The sequence below is a fragment of the Amblyomma americanum genome, chromosome 5 (assembly GCF_052857255.1).
Source record: "Amblyomma americanum isolate KBUSLIRL-KWMA chromosome 5, ASM5285725v1, whole genome shotgun sequence".
Lineage (NCBI taxonomy): Eukaryota > Metazoa > Arthropoda > Arachnida > Ixodida > Ixodidae > Amblyomma > Amblyomma americanum.
Window position 1 is genome coordinate 68,367,346 of NC_135501.1, and position 18,796 is coordinate 68,386,141.

The 18,796-nt window shown below is 47.7% G+C and overlaps 1 protein-coding gene across 2 annotated transcripts in view; it reads left to right on the forward strand.

The window, feature by feature from the left end:
• The window catches only part of LOC144134766 (uncharacterized), a 60,495-nt gene that overhangs the window by 14,286 nt on the left and 27,413 nt on the right, over positions 1-18,796 (forward strand). For both annotated transcript variants that reach the window (XM_077667594.1, XM_077667593.1), the window contains exon 2: positions 13,846-13,994. In XM_077667594.1, coding sequence (XP_077523720.1) covers positions 13,846-13,994 — 149 coding nt within the window. The remainder of the gene's footprint in view (positions 1-13,845; positions 13,995-18,796) is intronic.

Here is an 18,796-nt window from a genome sequence, read left to right on the forward strand (position 1 = left end):
TCATCGCTGGGGTTAGTTGCAACCTCAAGCCCTTGGGTACGTTTCCCTCTTCTGAATATCGTGTTAGTGTTGTTCCGTCAGCTTCATACCTGATCCGTTTTTCGATACATTTTCGCAGTTTCAGAAATGAGGGTGAGTGAGTTACTGGGGAGCGGGTCATACCTGTGGCGAGTCAATCGCTGCGCTGTGTCGGGGCGTGGCGTGCCATCTCGGCGCAGGCCCGTCTCGTCATGTAGCGGCGGCGGGGGGGTACGGGGGGTGACTCGACCCCTTGCACCAGGGGGCGAGTAGTAGACGTTGTTTCTGTCCTGTTGCCTGTCCAGCCGCCTCTTGGAGTCCCAGTCACCGGACGCTGACTGGAGCTCCATCTTGTCGCGGGGGCTGTGGCGCAGAGTACGCGTCGGAGGTGATCGCACACGACGGCCACGCCCTCAAATCTCAAATGATATCCATCAACCGCGAGAACCCTCCACGGTGGCAGCTCATGCAATGCATGGTTGAGGTACGTCACTCCAGTGCAAAACTGTCGTCGGTGGCACAGTCGACGCACCTGGTCCACAAAGTTCTGCGTCTGGCCGTTGAACCACGTGACAAATCTTCTGTTCGCTCCACGGCGTCGACGGTTCAGGGCGCGCGGGAGTGGCAGGCTCATGCATAGTCTGATCGAGGGTCGCTCGCGGCTGACTCTGCCGATGACCGCCTTCATGCTGGACAGGGCGGCAGAGGCGTTCGCTGCAGCGATGTCGGCAGCTCTGATGTGAACTATCACTCTGTCGATGGTGGCGGGCAGGTACTCCAATAGTGCGGGGAGGTCCGAAAATTTCGCTGAGTGGTAGATGATGAAACCGGGGGTGCCCTCTTGCGCCGGGTCGAAGTATTCATATACGTGCTTAAAGAGTTCGTCACTGATTTCCGCAGTCTTAATAGGATTTTTTGGAAAGTGGATAGATAGCCGTTCAGTTGTGTGGATATATATATATATATATATATATATATATATATATATATATATATATATATATATATATATATATATATATATATATATATATATATATATATATATATATATATATATATATATATATATATATATATATATATGTGCACTTCTTATTTGTACATAACTATGGTCTGTTTTATGTACTGCAATAAATGTAATAAATAAAATTGTTGCACTGCGCCTTGAAAGCAGATATGTTGCCTTTTTTATGCGCACATCGTCACCCTTATGCGTAGCTCATCTGCCTTTGCACTGCATCTTTCAAACTCCACTCGCTTCTGCCCTCGCTCCTCTACTAGCCTTAGTTGATTCAACATGACATACCTTTCACGCTTTACCTCTATCTCTTCTCGCTCATGCATGTGCTCGCACAACAGTCTTTCGATTCTTTTCAAGCCGAAAATCTCTGTACCAACAAACTTTTCGCTCCCTTTTCCGGCCTGTCTGAAAATGCGTGCAAATCCAATAATTGAACAGTTGTATTTCTTGGCACGCACGCAAATTACTGGCTAGACTGGTATGCTTTAAGTGTGTACGAGCGCTATCATTCGAAGAGAGAAACAGGACCAGTGTAAACAACACACACCACTTTGTTAAACGCATTCAAATCATAGACACTGACATATGCAATGAAAACGAAGATGCAATTTTTGATGTATTATTACAGAGTGAGCAGTGGTGGCGACGGACCGGTCCCACATGATAAGTAACACTGTGCGAATTGTTCCCAGCCTTTTTTTCGGAGACATAGAAGGACGTAGCAGGTTGGTGCGTCGACGTCCCAGACACGTTGAGCATGCGTAAACGCTCAATGGACAGGACAGCGACGCACACCCCAGAGCGAAACACAACGTGCCTGGGCTGAAGCGTGGTCGACACACCCTTGACGAAACGACGAAACCGGCAGACTCACATAATGCCAGAGACCCGTAGAGGAGTTTGTCCCTGAGCCAAGCTAGCTCTTATTTTCCTTATACCTTATACTTCGGATTTTTTCCTTTGCACGATCTGTTACCTCCTACTCCTATTTCATATTGGTTCAAAATGGTTCCATCTCCAACTTTTCTTTCTGCTGCGACATCATTCTATTCCTTTTAATTCCCCAGAATCTGACTCGTGCTACCTTTTTGTACTGAACAGAGTTCCGGCAAGAAGGCCGTAGTGGAGAAGTATTTTAAGACATAGGATTAGATGCTCGAACAAGACACAAAAACCATGCTTGAATATTCTAAACATAAGAGAAAAGTTTATAAGAAAAGTATTTTAAATTAAATCCCAGTGATTACAGTCTAAAAATAAACAATGATCTGCCCAATACTTGCTTCTGCCCAATACGCTTTGAATAAAATATCGCCACTTTTATAATTTTAGTGAATGTTTTCAAATTACTCCAATCTTCCTATCATAAAGAATTTGTGAAAGATGTGGCGGCGTGAGCCGCAGATGAACACGGCCGGCCTGACAAGCAACCAACAAACTACCATTATTTCAGCATACAGTTAATTATTTACAATGAGCCATTCAGGTGCCTCTGGCTGCACGTAATTACAAACCAAAACAGAAACCAAATATACTACATATTTCATTCCTTCAAAAAACGGGTACATGGGTTCGTAATGTAGTATGTTAGTGCTTGCTTATCGAATTCTATTTACAGTAATGACGACGTGCTTGTACCACACACTTAACTGCACACGAATACAGGCAGCCATGTAAACGTCCATTAGTGTCTCTATTTTCACCGCAACACAACGTTTCCTCCCACAATTGGTATCCTTAGCGGTCTGGGGGTCGTCTGTTCCTTGCTGGCTCTACCCTAGGCTGCAGTGTCGATGCTTCAGAAGAACCACTGGCTGCAGGTGAAGTCACATCCGGCTCGCCGCAGGCTACGGGTGGCATAGGCGGCTGCTTCGCAGCAGCCACAGCTGAACTCCCTCCTGTTGCCGCTTCCAGAACGGCGCCCTCCGCAGTCGGCGGTGAGCTGCTTTATCTTGCGTTACCATTCCTGCCATTATTTTCTCCCCACCCACAAAGAGGAGCCGAGGTTCTTGGAATTCTGGATAACGTCGAAATGTTCCACATTTTGCCATCATCAAGGACGAAAGACGATGGCGCCTTCATGCTGATCACTTTCTTGGTGAAGTAAATGACAGGTAACTTTTAAAGGCAATTTTAGATTTCCTTTCTCGCACAAGGTCACCATTATCCACTATGGTTTCACTCGCGGCCCTGCGAACGTCTGCGTAACGTTTCTTGGACTGTTGTTTTTGCTCCGCGTAGGCGGTGAAGCTCTGAGCCAGGGTCAGTGGAAGATATGGCTAACGGGAAGCCGACGACGGCAAGTCGAGCTCTTGGCAGTTGTCCATCCAGGAGAAGTGCTAGGGCAGCTCCAGTTGCGGCACGCTGCGTACAACGGTATAAGCGCAAATATTCTGTTACTCTCGTGGGCAAGGGACGCTGCTGAAGTGTTCCTACTTGAACCAAGCTCTTGAAAACTATTAAACCGCTCTACCTGACCGTTTTCTTGCGGGTAATAGACGGATGAATGCCGCAAGCGGATGCCGCGGTCTTGCAGGAAAGCTCCGAACTGCCAGGATGAAAACTCTGGCCCGTTATCGAAAATAATGTCTTCTGTGTAGACTTCGCGCGCGAACCCTAACACCACGAAGCTTGATACTGTGCTTGGTGTGGCTGCGCTCCAGAAGTGCAATTCAGGCCACTTAGCAAAGTTGTCCACCAGCGTGATCAAAATATCGGCAATCGTGTGGCGTTCTTCCAAATGGGCCAATAGTGTCCATGCCCAGCTTCAGACAGTGATTGTTTGGGAACGGGTTTGGTTGATGCAGCCGTCACTTTCGTGATTTTGTCGGCTGCCTGGGATATGCTGCACGTTTGAATTACTAGTTTTACTTACTTGTCCTTGCCTGGCCACCAGAAATGTTCTCTCAGCCGTGCTTTCGTTCGCTTAATTCCCGGGTTTAGCGTCGAGAGCAGTGGTAATTATCCATGTCATAAGTGACGCGGGAACCACAAGGCGTGCGCCACGCAAATTCAAGTTGTCCACCACTGAAAGTTCGTTGCGAAGTTTGAGGAAAGGTTGAAGCTCAGCCGGCAGGGATTTGTAGGCAGGCCACGACGACTCTACATATGCCTTGATTTGTTGCAGCGTGCTATCTTCTGAATGAGCGTGTTCAAACCCGTCTTCAGTAAAGCAGGAAGACATATAGGCAACTGGTACTATTTCGTCTACCAACGTTCTTTCTTCCTGAGGAGATGGGACGGGGAGACGAGGAAGCGCATATGCTACTGTATGTTACGAGCCCTTCCGGTGCTTTACAGTATAATTGTACCGGAATAGTATTTCCGCCCATTGCGCTATTCGCAAAGGACATCTTCCTGTCCCTTGAATAAAAACGAATAGCGAACAAGACTTGGTGGTCAGCAAGCAACGTGAAATGGCGGCCCCACAGGTAGGCCTGCTAGATCTCGCACGCCAAAACTCATGCAAGAGGTTCACTTTTTCCCACTGAATATCTGCTCTCTGTGGGTGAAAACGCACGATAAGCGAAGGTGACAGTGTTCAGTTCCTGTCCATCCACCTTGGGGAATCGCTCCAAGCACGCAGTCAGGAGCGTCAGTGGAAACAACTCGAAGGGATGTATCAAAAATTCGCAGAACGGTGCTGGACGCAAGTGCCTCTGTGACCTTTAGAAAACGGGAGTCTACCTCTTTCGACCGATCGAATGGCTACGCTTTTCTAAGAAGAACACGCATCGGTTCAACCATGTCGGCAAAGTTGGGAACGAATCTAAAGTAGTATTCGACCAGTGCAATGATGCATAGGAAGGGGCCGGGGTATTCTTGAAGGAAGCACCTTTTCCTTCAGCGGAAGAATACCACTTGCGGTGATCCTGTGACCCAAAAGTTCCCGCGTATCGAAGACACATTTCCTGTTCAGCCTGAGTCCGGGCTATTTATTGCCTTTAATTACTGCTGCAAGGTTAGCTATGTTCTCCTTCCGGCCCCTCCTGAAGACTCTAATATTGTCTACATAGAAAAGCGCGCCCCTACACCCATGCAAGATTTTGTACATCATACTCTGAAATGCGGGAGGCTCCAGAAGCCAGTTTGAAACATTCTCGTTCGAACCGAAAAAAAGCCTTCATGGGTTAGAAATCTTGTCAAATCACGACTCGCAGGATGAAGCATGGCCTGGTGGTAAGCGGATGCGAGGTCTAGCTTAGAGAAATTTGTTGCCCCTACTAGACTATTGAATAGCTCTTCCGTATGAGGAAGTGGAAAGCTTTCTCTTACGACAGCTTTGCTTGCCTGTGGAAGGTCACCACTGAGACGAATACCTTCCTCTTTTTTTAATAAATTCATTGAGTGACACCCAATTTAATGCCTCCACCCTCTTTATCACGTCCAGATTTCTAATCTACTGAGCTCTTCTGAGACCAATGGTCCCAATGATAGCAGAAGGTGCCCAAGTTTTAATGGAACTGGCCAAACTATAAATCGCGTTTTGACATGGTGCACAAAACTTTTCGCGAAGACAAAGCCTGGATAGAAAATAGTTCCAAACTCTTCAACTAATTTCACTGGGAGGTTAATATCCTTGATGGCCGTCTGCTCGGAGGGCTGTTCCTTTCGAGGATTAAAAGTGGGCGTTGTTTCAAGGCACTGAAGCGTCACAGAGTGCCTTGATGGTGTGACATTCCGTGTGTGCTACGAGGATCCACGTTCGACGGCGCGGCGTAGACGGAGACCCGTGACAGCGGCATCATCAATTACCCAGCCATGCTCTTTGAGTGACGACCAGAGCAACCGGACCCGCCGCCGCCCCGGGGAAACAGGCTTTATCCTCCCCAATTTCCGGGCACATTCCAGGACAAGGGAGCTGTCAGCGGGCCAGAGCGCGCCGTACCACAGCCGACGCTATGCGCTACCGCGAAGACAACATTCTTTCCCTCCTTCCCCTTTCTTTGTGGGCTATCACCGGGAAGGCACCCACAGCTTCCCGCCGTGCCTCGTGAACAAAAGCGCATTCCCAGAAGGGCCGTGACGGACACCTGTCATGGCGGACAGGCAGTACTCGCCAAGAATGTGGAAAGACAGGCGCTAGTGAATTAGCTCCGAAGAGAGAGCCTGTGTATACTCTCACTTGAGAGAGAGTGGTGGCGTTTTTGTTGTTTATTTAGTTTGTATTGTTAACAGACTCTGGGGTCGAGGCTAAGCCCAACCTAAGGGGTGGTCCCCATCTCGCATGTTATTTTGGATTGGAGAATTGATGCTTTGGGCGGGCCACTGGAAATGACCGCCCTTAGTCCTTTGTTAATCAAGTGCTTAAAAGCACATGTAAACGGATGCAGTCCAGTCTGAGCTGGGGCTCCATGCTTAGCATGTAATGTGATGCTACTTAGGCACTAACCTGCCCGGTCGATGAGTAAAGTAGTGCAAAGTTTGTTCTTTTGTAAATTCAGTTCTGCTTTTTCCAGTTTAACTCTCTGTATATGTATGTTGTAAAATTATGCTCTGCTGTCATCATCTACAAGCTCGCCTCCTGTTCATCTTCCAAGCCGAACGACACTAGAGGAAGGGTTTGTGAACCATCCTCGAAGAAACGGACGACTATTGAAATTCTACTGCAAGCACGCTCAGGACGACATCGTTCGCCAAGAGGGCCTTCAGCGCCGAAGCCCGTCGGCGTGCAGCTTCTGCCAGCAACCGCTCGAGCTCAACTCCGGAGCCACTCCATCGCCCCCATGAAGTCGTCGGCACGTAAGCTCGGACGCCCCAGCCTCTGATGTATAATCTTAATCATGTGTAATAATTGAATATACCTGTTTGTTTAAACTGAGCCATACGGTGTCTCTTTGCCTCTCCGTCCCGTGTGGACCTGCGCATTATGGGGGTCATCACAATGGCATCGATATCGAAAAGCGAAGTGCCTTGTTCTACAATATAGAAAAGAAGTCTTTTTGTCCCATCGTTGTACGTGACATCAGCGAAGAAACAACCATGAACCGGATTTCGCTGCTTTGAATAGTTCACTAGCAGGAATACAGCAGGAAAAAGCACCTGTCCTTCAATATGCTTCTAAAAAGGTTATGTGCCACAATTAAAACTGTTGACCCCGAATCTATAAGGAAGGTTATGTCCTTACCGCCAATCAAAACGGTGACGTGAATTGCGGTGCGAGCGGACGCCCTTACAGCCAGAATGCTCCAAACTTCCTCACTAGGTGGATTTTGGCTCTCTACCTAAAAAACTGGAGCGGAGCCTCGTTTCTTGCAAACAGAGCGGAAATGACCTATGCTCGGCTGTGCACTGTGCTGGGATGAATCGCAGCTGTAACAATGCGACTGGCGCCTCTGTAACCGCTTTGAGCTCTCGTCGGAATACAGTGCGTGCGTAGGCGTATTCCCACGAGCATTTATAGGGCCAGCATCAGCAAAACAAAATTCATGCAGATCATTGTATGCCTGCTCAAACTGCGCTACCAGGAGTTACCGCTCTAGAGAATGAGAGGCGATACTTCAAGAAGACGTTCGCGCAAGCTCAGAGACGAAACACCCGCAATGAACTTGTCAAGCAGCGAATCTTCCTGAACAGGAAAAGAACGTATAGCAGAAAGCTCACTCAGTGCAGTGATGTTCTCATTCAGTGATTTACCGAACTGCTGGACGTGCCTTCTACGGCGGTGCCGTTCGGCAACAACATTACTTGGTGTCCAGAAATGAGCATGCAGTGCGGTGACTGCGGTATCATACGCGATTCATCAGGCCTTGTATAGGCGGCGTCCTTGCTATCGCCAGATGCTTTATCGGTAGCAGCTTGCACACCGATCTTGACGTTGTTCGAAGAAGGTGTTGTCCGAAAGGGCAGGGCGTATAATATGCGCTGGCCTTCTACGCCGAGACTGTGAAGTGGGGCGTTGCGACGATGCGGCGTGCAGTCGGAGACACCCGAAGCGAGCAGGAAGTTCTCAAAGATGCGTAGCCATTAAGACCGCGCAAAAGCAGTTCGGCCAGGTGCGGGTAGGAACAGGGGCGGAGGCGCGAGACCCGAAACGCTCATGGCGCCGGACAGTGAGTGGCTAAAATCACGCTCTGCGAGAGGATCCAATACTCGTCGCCAATGTTTTAGCAGCGTATGTCACAGATGATCACGGACTGACAAGCAACTAGCAAACTTTTATTTTAAGATACAGTTATTTCTATACAGAGAGCGATTCTGGTGCTTCTGACGGCAGGTAATCACAAACCCAAATCAAAACCAAATATACAAAAAAGAGAATATATATTCCATTGAACAAGCTTCGTAACCAATGAGAAAAATCCTAGAATTTTTCATAATTTTGCTCCTGGACTGTGCGAAGACAGCGATAGAAGGGTTCCAAAAGGAGCTGTTTATTAGGCTCACCTCCGCCATTAATGAACTGAATGACTGGGCGACGGCAAAAGCGGCAGACTTGCTTGGCGCTCGTCGAACAAAATGCCCCCGCTCTCGGCCGTGCTTAATTTAAGGCTCGTAGCGAATATTCGAGAAATGGCGTGCAAAGTCACCACAACTGTCTGGAACGAGTTAGGATCGGCTAAACCTGCATGCCATAAATTGAGATAAATCTGGTCGTGTCTTGCATTATAAACAAAGCGATAAAGCCGTGTGCCTGCAGCTTTGAAGAATAAACAAACAACTGCACAAAGATTCGCGCTATTACTCAACTCGAAAGAAGCATTGGCTGGATGTTTTAAAAATAAATAAGGCGAACAGAAACAAATAAAACGGCCTGCAAAAATAACCACCGAGAGTGACAGCACAGCATAATAGGGTTTTAGATTGACGACACAGAAAAAAATTCTTGTACGCGGCGTCGCTGGGATGCAGTCATTTCCTCCGGGGATGACTCCATAGTCCAGTTCACGTAGTTGATGACCTTTGTACGAGCCAAAATAGCGGTGCTGAAGTTTTTCATCTAATCCGCGGTGTCGAATGGACGCCCTAACCCAGAGTCGGTCTCCAGGCTTGTATTCCACGTTCCATCTTCGTAGGTTGCAGCGCCTGGCGTCGGTCCGCTGCTTTAGGCTTCTGTGCAATGAAGGCGGGCGGTGGCTTCGACGTTGTCTTTTCCGGTAACGTTGGACACAATGGCGTCTAGTGTGGTCGTGGCCTTCCTGCCATCGACGAGCTTAAAAGGTGTCATCTATGTGGCCTCCCGCACTGCAATTTAGTAGGCGAAGACGACGTAAGGCAGGATGACGTCACAGGTGGGGTGTTCGCCATGAACGTAGATAGCGAGCTTGCCAGCAATGGTTTCTTCAGGTCCTCCCTCAGTCCATTATTCTACGGATGGTATGCAGTCGTCCTCCGGTTGATGTTTGGCCGTAGCAGAGGATTGATTGCGTCATGTACAACGTGAAGGCTGTTCCTCTGTCCGTGATGAGCACATCAGGGGAACGATGTCGCAGAAGAACGCACTGCACGAAAAATTTGTCTTCTGACGCTGTTTCGTTCGGTAAGGCATTTGCCTCGGCATCAGGCAGTCAGTCGCTATAATGGGCCACTTATTTTCAAAGTTTACTGCGGGAAAGGGCCAAACAGTTCTATGCCGATCTCCTGGAAGGGCCTTGAGGGGGATTGAGTGGGGTTCAGAAATTCTCGTCGGTTGGGAGGGATGTTTCATAGCTGGCAATTTTTTCAGGTTTTCACATAATGTGGGACATTAGCGGACTGTCGCGGCCAGTAATGCTTGTCTTGAATACGGCAGAGGGTGTGAGAAAACCCGATGTTTCTAGTGTCAGCTAGTCGTGCGAAGCCTGTACAAATTCTTCGCGAAGACTCGCAGGTGGTACAAGGAAGTAGGACGCTTTATTCACTGCAAAGTTCTTATTCAAGAGGACATTATCCTGTACATAGAACAAAGGCAATCTTCGCTTGAACGAGTGGGCTGAAGAAACCTCGCCTTCCAAAGACTCAATAAGGCATTTTAGGTGTGCAAAAGAACTGGATCCGATGGATACCACAAAGGCGCCTTCATTTTCATCCCGCGGCATTGAATCTACAGCGCCTCGTGACAGCCAGACAACATCAGAGTGCTTGCGTCCGGACTTGTAAACGACGGGGACGTCAGACACCTGCAGGCGCTGTCTCTATTGAGCGAGGCGGCCGTAGCGGTCCGTCAAACTGACAAGCCAGCACAGTGCGTGGTGATCGCTGACCAACGTGCACGGTCGTCCCTAGAGGTAGAGGCTGAATTTCTACGTAGCCCTGACGGTTGCAAAGCACTGTTCACTTTTCCAATATTTAGTCTCGGCCTGTGGCAGGGAAAGCTACTATATGTGATTACTTTCTCCAGTGGACCGGTTTTCTGAATGACAGAGCCTAGGCCTACCTAGCTTGTGTTGGTATGAATCTCAGTCTCGTCGTTTTCATCAAGAGTGCGAGGATCGGTGGGGGTAGTAAACGACGCTGAAATTCCTTCAAATCTTCTGGTTGTGGCGTTTTCCATTTAAATCATTGTACTTTTAAGGCGCCGAAACTACACACACAAGAGAAGAGTACGCGAGAGAGCGCACACACAACTGGTTTGTGCTGCTGGTAGGAAGAAAGAATAGAAAAGTGCACGGACCTGCCTACTGGCTCAAGCCGAACCACGCTCGCTGCCTCATGCTTAATGTAGGAGAGTTAAAGGATAGGAGAGCAAAAAGAGAACGAAAAGGCGCGCGCTATTATGCCCCTGGCCAATCCCGGAGGCAGTGCAATACCGGGCCGGCCCGTGCATGAGTGCTTCAAATACTCCGCCATATTCCAAAAATAAGTTTAAGATCTCGTCTCCAAAGCCCGCAGCAGATAAATCAGGTATCAGGTATCATGTACACAATGGTTCTGCTGTATATACTCAGACAACAAGGGGCACCCATTAGGGGAAAGTTGTGTAACGAATTTGTTACGCAAACAAAGCACTGTGGGTTGTGGTATAGAAATACAAATAAAGAGTACAGTTTACACGCTATTTATACATTTCAATAGTATCTATACATTGTATACATGCAATTAATAATCAAAGCGTTTACGATGTCGCACCGCAAGCCGAATTCTAGGCCCAACTTACCCTCAAACAAAGCAAATTTTGTTAGGGACGTATCTTGAGATGGTGTAACTCAACAACGGGTGCGTCCTTCGCTTTTTTCGTCTAGTAAACCAAACAGCTAACGCTCGTGACTTCAACGACTTCCAAACGGTGGCGGCTTTTTTTGTTTTGTGGATAAACAAAGAGGTGTGCGCTGTTAACGTAACAATATTAAACGCCATGAGAAATTCACGAGTTATAGCATCATATATTTCTAAAATTTACTTGAAACCCAATTTGTTTTATTGTTCACCACTTCAAGAATACGTCTTGGATGCTGTGCTGCACTGAATCGTTCTGCTGGATGCCATCATCCTAATACTTCAACTGCTGTAGTTAACTTCCGTAAGATTCCGTGTAATGTTGTTCAATAAAATAAGCTTGCATAAGAGTTCTGTTACCTCTGTGCCTTAGTTCTTTTATGTTAGAGAGGTGCTATTTTGGGCTTGAATGATTGACATTACTACTCAGCGTCAGTTACCATATCGGCTGTTTGCACATAACTGGTGGTTACTAATTTGGAGTGCAGTGTCGTATATTTTGCAGTAATAATAAACAACTTTCGACAAGCTTTTGAATGGTGTTGCACAAGTTTCTTTCTCCTCAATGTAAACAATTTTAAGATAATAAGAAATTTTAATACGTCGCGTGGCGTTCAATTTTGAAAAGCTGGAAATGGCTATTAGGGGCAGAATCGGGGTGTGTTTAATACGAGGCTGGATCACCTGAGATTTTCTAACTTTTAATATTTACACCTTAATCCGGCAAATCCGGATTACTCATTACATGAAATGCGGCAGACATCTCCTGAATTACCAGAACGAAATAGAGCTCAGCATCCGAATGCCGTAGGCACTAAGCAGCCGTGGCTGTTGCGGTGCAAAGTATTGTCTTTGTATATCTTTCAGTATAAAGAAGAATTTTTTAGGGCAAAGCTGAAGTATTAACCTGTGATCTTTGTTTCCTTGGTCATGTTGTACACTCCTAGTAATGCTGTAACTGTCAAGCATCCAGTTTTGATTGTATGATAGCTTTCTTAGTCGAGCAGGTTTAAACTACGTTTATGTAATGGCAGAAACGTGCAACCACGGTCCGCTCTGGTGGCAGGGCGTATCAAACCACGGTAACGCCGCTAACTGCGGTTGTCACGAGCTGAGCTTCGCGACATTAGTTTGCGCAGTTAAGTGAGAAAATGTCGGCGTCTGTGTGGCGGCTTCTATAGCGCCATAACTCGAAAATTGTCGTCTCTGTCAAATAACGAAAGTAAGTGGGAAGAACGAGATAAAACCACTGGATTCTGCAACCTTACCGCTAAGGCAAAGCCAGGAAGCATGGTGCAAGCAATACATTGCTTCATGGTCGTCGCTAGGCCTAGTTTGTGTCGCATCGTACCCACCGCGGACGACGCCTGGGAATAGACCATCTCTGTAGGAAATGGTGCGCTTAGCTTTCCACTCGGTTTTTCATCATACCAAACAAATATATTTAATTAAATTCTGCAGCGCCTGAGCAGCAAAGCTACCATACAAGCGGGAGAGGGGAGTCGCGCCGCATCGACTGCATGCTGGTAGAATTGTAGAGTGGTAGGGCTGCCTACAATAACTTGCTGGTAGTAAAGCTACAAAACCTACCAGTAACTTTGTGCGAGTGAGCGATCGTCAAGAAGGATTAATTTTTAACAGTCCTTTACCCAACGCTTATTTACTAGGACAACAAATTTTATTACGGCTTTCTGTAGCTAGCGAAGGATCCGCCGAGAAAGTGTCGCCTGGCGCAGACGGTTTGCCAGAATGGAGGCAGTGTCCGGCGCTGCCAGCAGTGCTTCCGCCGAACGGCGTCGTTGGAACTCGCTCTAGGCAGTGGGTTGTAATGAACTACGATAATTGTTAATGAAGCAATGCTGGCGTGTCACCGTGTCACTTCGTTTCCTGCATGCAAGTGGCCGTTTGTTGTCGAAACCGATAACAGTGGAGGGCTGTGTAACAGCGGCAAAACGCGGCAATTTCAGTTAAGTCCGGTAACCCTGTAGGAAGGTTACCACGGATAAGCCACGGTTAAGTCGCGCTTAAACCACGCTTAAACCGCTGCTGTGCATAGCTTGGGTATGCTGAACGCTGCTTTGAATTTTTCTTTGCTTTTTCATTGGGAGAGCACGTTGTTTTTTCTTTGCTTAGGGTGCTAATGCCAATCATAAATCGGTCGAAATATTGACATCGCCAGTGCTTGCTGAATTATTCCTAGTATGCTTTCGCCGTCAGTGGCACACTTCATTGGTTTAAACATATTATTAGCGGTTGTCAGAGATTTGTGCATGCGCTGACGGAGTTCTCGTTTCCACTCCCTGTATTACGTCGAAAAAGTCCAGTTAATTGATTATTGTAATTATTCTGTGCATCTTTACGCGTCTTGTGTCGATGTTAGCGCGGGGCACTGATCATGGTTACAGAAGAATATTGCTGCAGTACCAGTTTATCTTCATTTCGCGTGTACGAGTTGAATATTACACACTAGTGCTGGAGCTGGTGTGGAGTCGAGTGGATATCTCAGACAAAATAAATTATTTGTGTAGTGTCCTGTGGATGCTTGTCTACCTTTAAAAATTGTGCCCTTTACAATTTATCTCCGGTTTAGAAAATCCTCAAATCTTCTTCAATGTGGCGAATGAAGCCCATGAACGGTTGTTGTTGCAAATATGTGCCCTTTTTTTCAGGTTCTTTCGTACCAAAACACGGTTTACTTGTTTAGAGCACCAGACGGATGGCACAAAAGCAACAGCATGTGTTTGAGATCAAATTATGTGAGCTCCGACGATGCAAAAAAGGAATATATACGTACCGCTCAGTACTATGGAATGGGCGTGTAAGTATAGAAAACTCTCACAGTCTGCATTTTAGGCATAGCGTGCGACTTGCCACCGTCGATATTTTTATGCGTGTTTTCTAAGAACAGCACGTCTATTACGCAGTTACAAACTACGCTCAACTGGCCACGGTTGAGTTGTCGTAAACGCCACAAAAATTGAATCACCATACGCTTAGAACAACTTTTTGTTCAGGCATGCTCTATGTAATTTTGTGTGCCGTTTGTTATCGAGCAGACCATGGCCCCACTTAGCGTTCATCCACAAGCGTTAGATAACAAAATTTTCATTATCACGAATGTTTCAAAAAAAAAGAGAAAGTTGCCAAATAAAATATATATGAAGCCTTTTAATTCGAGTAAAAAGACAATTTTATTCTTTATCACTAGAATAGCATTCGCAGGATGTCGAAAGTTGCACTTAATTCTGCCGGTAACTATAAGCTCATGCTCGCACAGAAAACTAACTGCAGAGTTCCTCAACAATGCCTCTTTGATTCCAGTACATCTGAAGGCGTAAATTATTGACACGAATATATAAGCCTATACATAGACGCCTGACAGCGCGAGCGCATGAGCGCCGGCATAGTTCGTCATGTGACCATTCCTCTACGTCAGCCTTCGGTCCTTATCGCTTCGGCGGTTTCCGAGGGCGCAGAAGACAGGCTGCACGACACTTTTCCGGCCCTCGCTGTGTATAACGAGCTGTCGAACGGGACAAAAATATCGTCTTAGTGCCTCTAAGATGTGTTGCTGCAGGATATTGTTTGGTTCAAACTTCACACTGAGTCGTCTCCATCAGACTGCCAGCATCGGCTCGAATGTGTCACAAACCAGCGGTCAGCAACCCAGCAACCTTCGCACTCTTTTTTATTCAGTCAATTCACCTTCTAGTGCTATAAGTGATCAGCATAACTGCATAGATTAAAAGTAGGGCAAGGACTGAAGGCTTGCTTTCTATGACTAGTTTCACCAAAAGGAGAAATATGTGTTCACAGCTGTAAAAAACGTTCAGCGCTCAGCACTGTGCACGAGACATATAATCGAACTTGCGAGCACGTCTGATCGCCGGAGGATTGCCGAGACCATGGCTAACGTTACGGCTTCCAAAGGATGACTATATAAGTTTTTCGAAAGCTGCTTCAGGAGCTTAGAGATGTTCGACTGTGCACTCTTAATAAGTAAGAACGAAACCTGCTCCCGAGTTAAGCACTCGCAGGTATGTCCAGCGGGTATAAACTGAAACGTACAAAGTCTTGAATTGATAAATCTCAGCACTGTCTTGTGCGTTAGCCCACTTCTGCAGACCTTTCCATCGGATGACAGAATTATGGAAACGCCTCCTCGAAGCACTGTCGTAAAAGTTCCGCTGCCGCTTTCAATGCTAGCGCCAAGTGCGAATGACAGCTTAGTGAGCACTACACCGACACTTAAGAAGCACTTAATGCAAAGATCTAAAAGTGCATCGATTATTCAATGTGTGAATCAGTGTTGGTCGAAAGTGAGAAAGTTCACAGGAATGCACCCACTTACCTTCTTTCTTCACGCGATGAAATATGGACGCGTCCGCGCTAACAGCACGAAATATTTTTGTCTGTAAAGTTTCGAGACTGATTTATTTTCTTGTCAAGAAATAATTCCCCAAAACAAATGTTATTCTCTATGTGTAGCGTCATCGTTGTGCGCTAACGTGAGCTATTTATGTTAATTGCTATGGCAGCCACTAGATGGCCGTACATGTAGAAAAATACGTTGCCACTACTCGTCCGCGCACTCTACTGTGAGTAAATGTGAAGAGATAAACGTCCACACCGAATAGCATTTAAAGAAAACTTTGTATGAAGCTTGGCAAGACAGCCATACAGACGTTTAAGCTGCTTGGTGACGCTTACGGCAACGAGATATTATCGCGGGCGCGAGTTTTCGAGTGGCACAAGAGGTTCGTTTCGGGGAGAACATCGGAGGAAGACGACACAAGGCAGGGACGCATTTCAACCTCCCGGGATGAAAAAACACGTGGCTCGGATCAGGGAAATCGTACCGCAACACCGCACCATTACAGTCCGCATGCTATCAGATTCTCTCGACAGTAGTAACACAGCATACCACTAAATTTTGCGTGAGAACTTGGGCAGACGAAAGCTGAAATCCAAACTTGTGTCGCTCTCCTTCAGACAGGAGCAGAAGGACACGCGGGCATCAGTGAGCGCAGAGAAGGATACTACATTCGTCGACAGCATCACTGCTGAGGACGAAACATGGTGTTTTCAATACGGTCCTCACACCAAGTGGCAGAGCGCAGAATGGAGGTCCACAAGGTCTTCGGCGTCGTGACAGGAGCAGCAAAAGAGGACCAAAACATGGACGATGCTGATAATTTTTTTTTTCGGTGCTAGAGGTGTCATACATCACGAGTTCATCCCATAAGGGCCGACGGGACGAAGGAAGACGGAGTGTCCTTGTTAAGGGACCTTCACATCGCTTTTGCGAAAAATCTCGCCTGCTTCGTTAACACGTTTCCTATAACAAACAAACTGGATGCACGCCACCCAAGGAGGCTTCCGACGCCCAGTCGCCGCCTAGTTGCGTCGCATAGAGCAAATGTCACACAGTTATTCCTGGACCTGAACTGCGCGCCAAGGATAGGCCTAGCGCCTCCGGTGACGTGCTGGTGGGGGTAGCTCCGCCTGCGCCGCTTGCCTCAGTGGCATTCCAGGCAGTACAACAATCCTCCAAGCATGGGCCGGAGCTCCAAAATTTTCCATAATGCGATACAGCGCGAATAAAGACGGGGACGAAGCGAGACAAGACACCACAGCGCTTGTCTCGCTTCGTCCCCGTCTTTATTCGCGCTGTATCGCATTATGGAAAATTACCAACTAGCCCGATCTGCCACTCCTGCTCCAAAATTGTCCCTTTGTTTCATCAGATACGGCGCCTGCCCTGCCTTCTCCAGATGTACAACAGCTCGTGAGTGATTTACCTCTTGGATGGAACACAGATACGGCTGCTCAGCCTATACTTCTGTATCGACGTCTGCCAGTACTACATGAGACGCTCAGCTCTACAATGGACCTGTCATCAGCCCTGCCATTCGGGCCGCCGGCCCTCCGCTCTCCTCAAAAGCGCCCTTCGGGAGACGAAGCAACGGGTTCCTCTTCGGCCAGCGGCGGCTCACAAGGCAAACATTCCTGCCAAACCACCGACCGCCCAGTTGTGTATACCCACGGCTCAGTGAATTTAAAATCTACTATCAATTCTCTGGCAAAGGAAAGCCTTACAGATATACCGACCGGTATTCTGCAGGCAAATCTGAATGCATGTCTCGGAACGAAAGGTGTTCGCGGCTTTACGGCCAGAAAGATGTCCAATACCATTGCTGTGTGGCTCCAGACCTTGGCTGCCGTGAAACGTTTGTAAACGCTACAGTGCATTACAGTTAGCAGCGAGGTCCCGTTTCCGGTACAGGTGTACCTGGTTGATTGATCCCACTTGCAATGTTGTGTGGTCTACAACGTCGATGTAATGAGGACCAGGCCGCCCTTCAGCGTGAGCTTTATTGTCCCACTCACCGAGTGATCCAAGCACGTTATATGGGAAAAGAGCGATCACGCATCGTCACCCTGCAAGGCCCACCAACACGGCCGGCCTGCGTGTACTACTATGGCTGCATTTTACGGCCTCGGCCATGCAAACGAACCACACTTTACTGCTACAGTTGCTTCAGACCTGTCCATATGCGTAGATTCTGCCCTTTCACAACTCAAGTGGAACCTGCGCCGGGAGGCGCAGTGGCATACAGATGTGGCCTCTGCAAAACTGACGACCACGACATCACATCGGCCACTTGCCCCACAGACCAGAAGGCAACAGAAAAGATTCGTCGCGAGTATTCTAAGCAAATGACTGTGAATGTGAATACGCCCCTTGTGCTGACTTCCAACCGGTTTGCAGCTCTCCAGTTGGATGATGACGAGTGGCCCGAACTTCCCGTGCTGCACACGCATGAAACTGCTACCCAGCAGACTTGTAGTGATAAAGTGCGTAAGAACTGCCGACATCAGCAGGCTACAAAGCAGCGTAGCATCCCGGATCCTCTCAACGATGACATGGTAGCAGTTGACTAAATCGCACGCCTTTTGGCAGAGGTCTCAAGGCTTCGACAACACCGTGAACTGCCTGCACGCCGTAGACATGCAGTGGGGTCTGGCATCGCCCCTAGAAATAGTGAATCAGCACCGAGAATGTCCCACGCACCAGCTTTTTTCACCGCTCCTCCCAGAGTACATGCTACATTGCCAGATAACTGTACAGCATCCCTGCATCGCTTCATAGTTGCCAAGGTATCCAACCTGACATCTGTTTCCTTGCAACGCTTGGACAACTACCAGAAGACGGCGCGTTCCGGCTTTTCTGGTGTGTTCCAATGGAGCTGTAGCGGCCTCTCCACTAAAATGGGAGACCTCAAAACTCGTCTTCACTTGCACATGCTCCAGGTGTGGGCCATGTTACTGCAGGAGACCAATGCGTTGCCAGCAATTCCGAGCTTCAGTGGTTACGCTTCGCTTTCCATGAAAGACCATCGTGTGCACACCGATTCTCCTCCAGGAAAGGCGGCGGTGTACGTTGACACGCGTTTTCCGCATGTGCGCCTCTCTCTGGAAACCTGGTGCACCTCGTATCAGGAGGTAGTTGCAGTTGCTGTAAAATTACTCAAGGCAATTTTTGTGGTGGTATTCTACTACGCAAGAGCAGTGGGTGGTGCTCCCTACCGTATTAATCTGGGCTGATTATTGACTTTG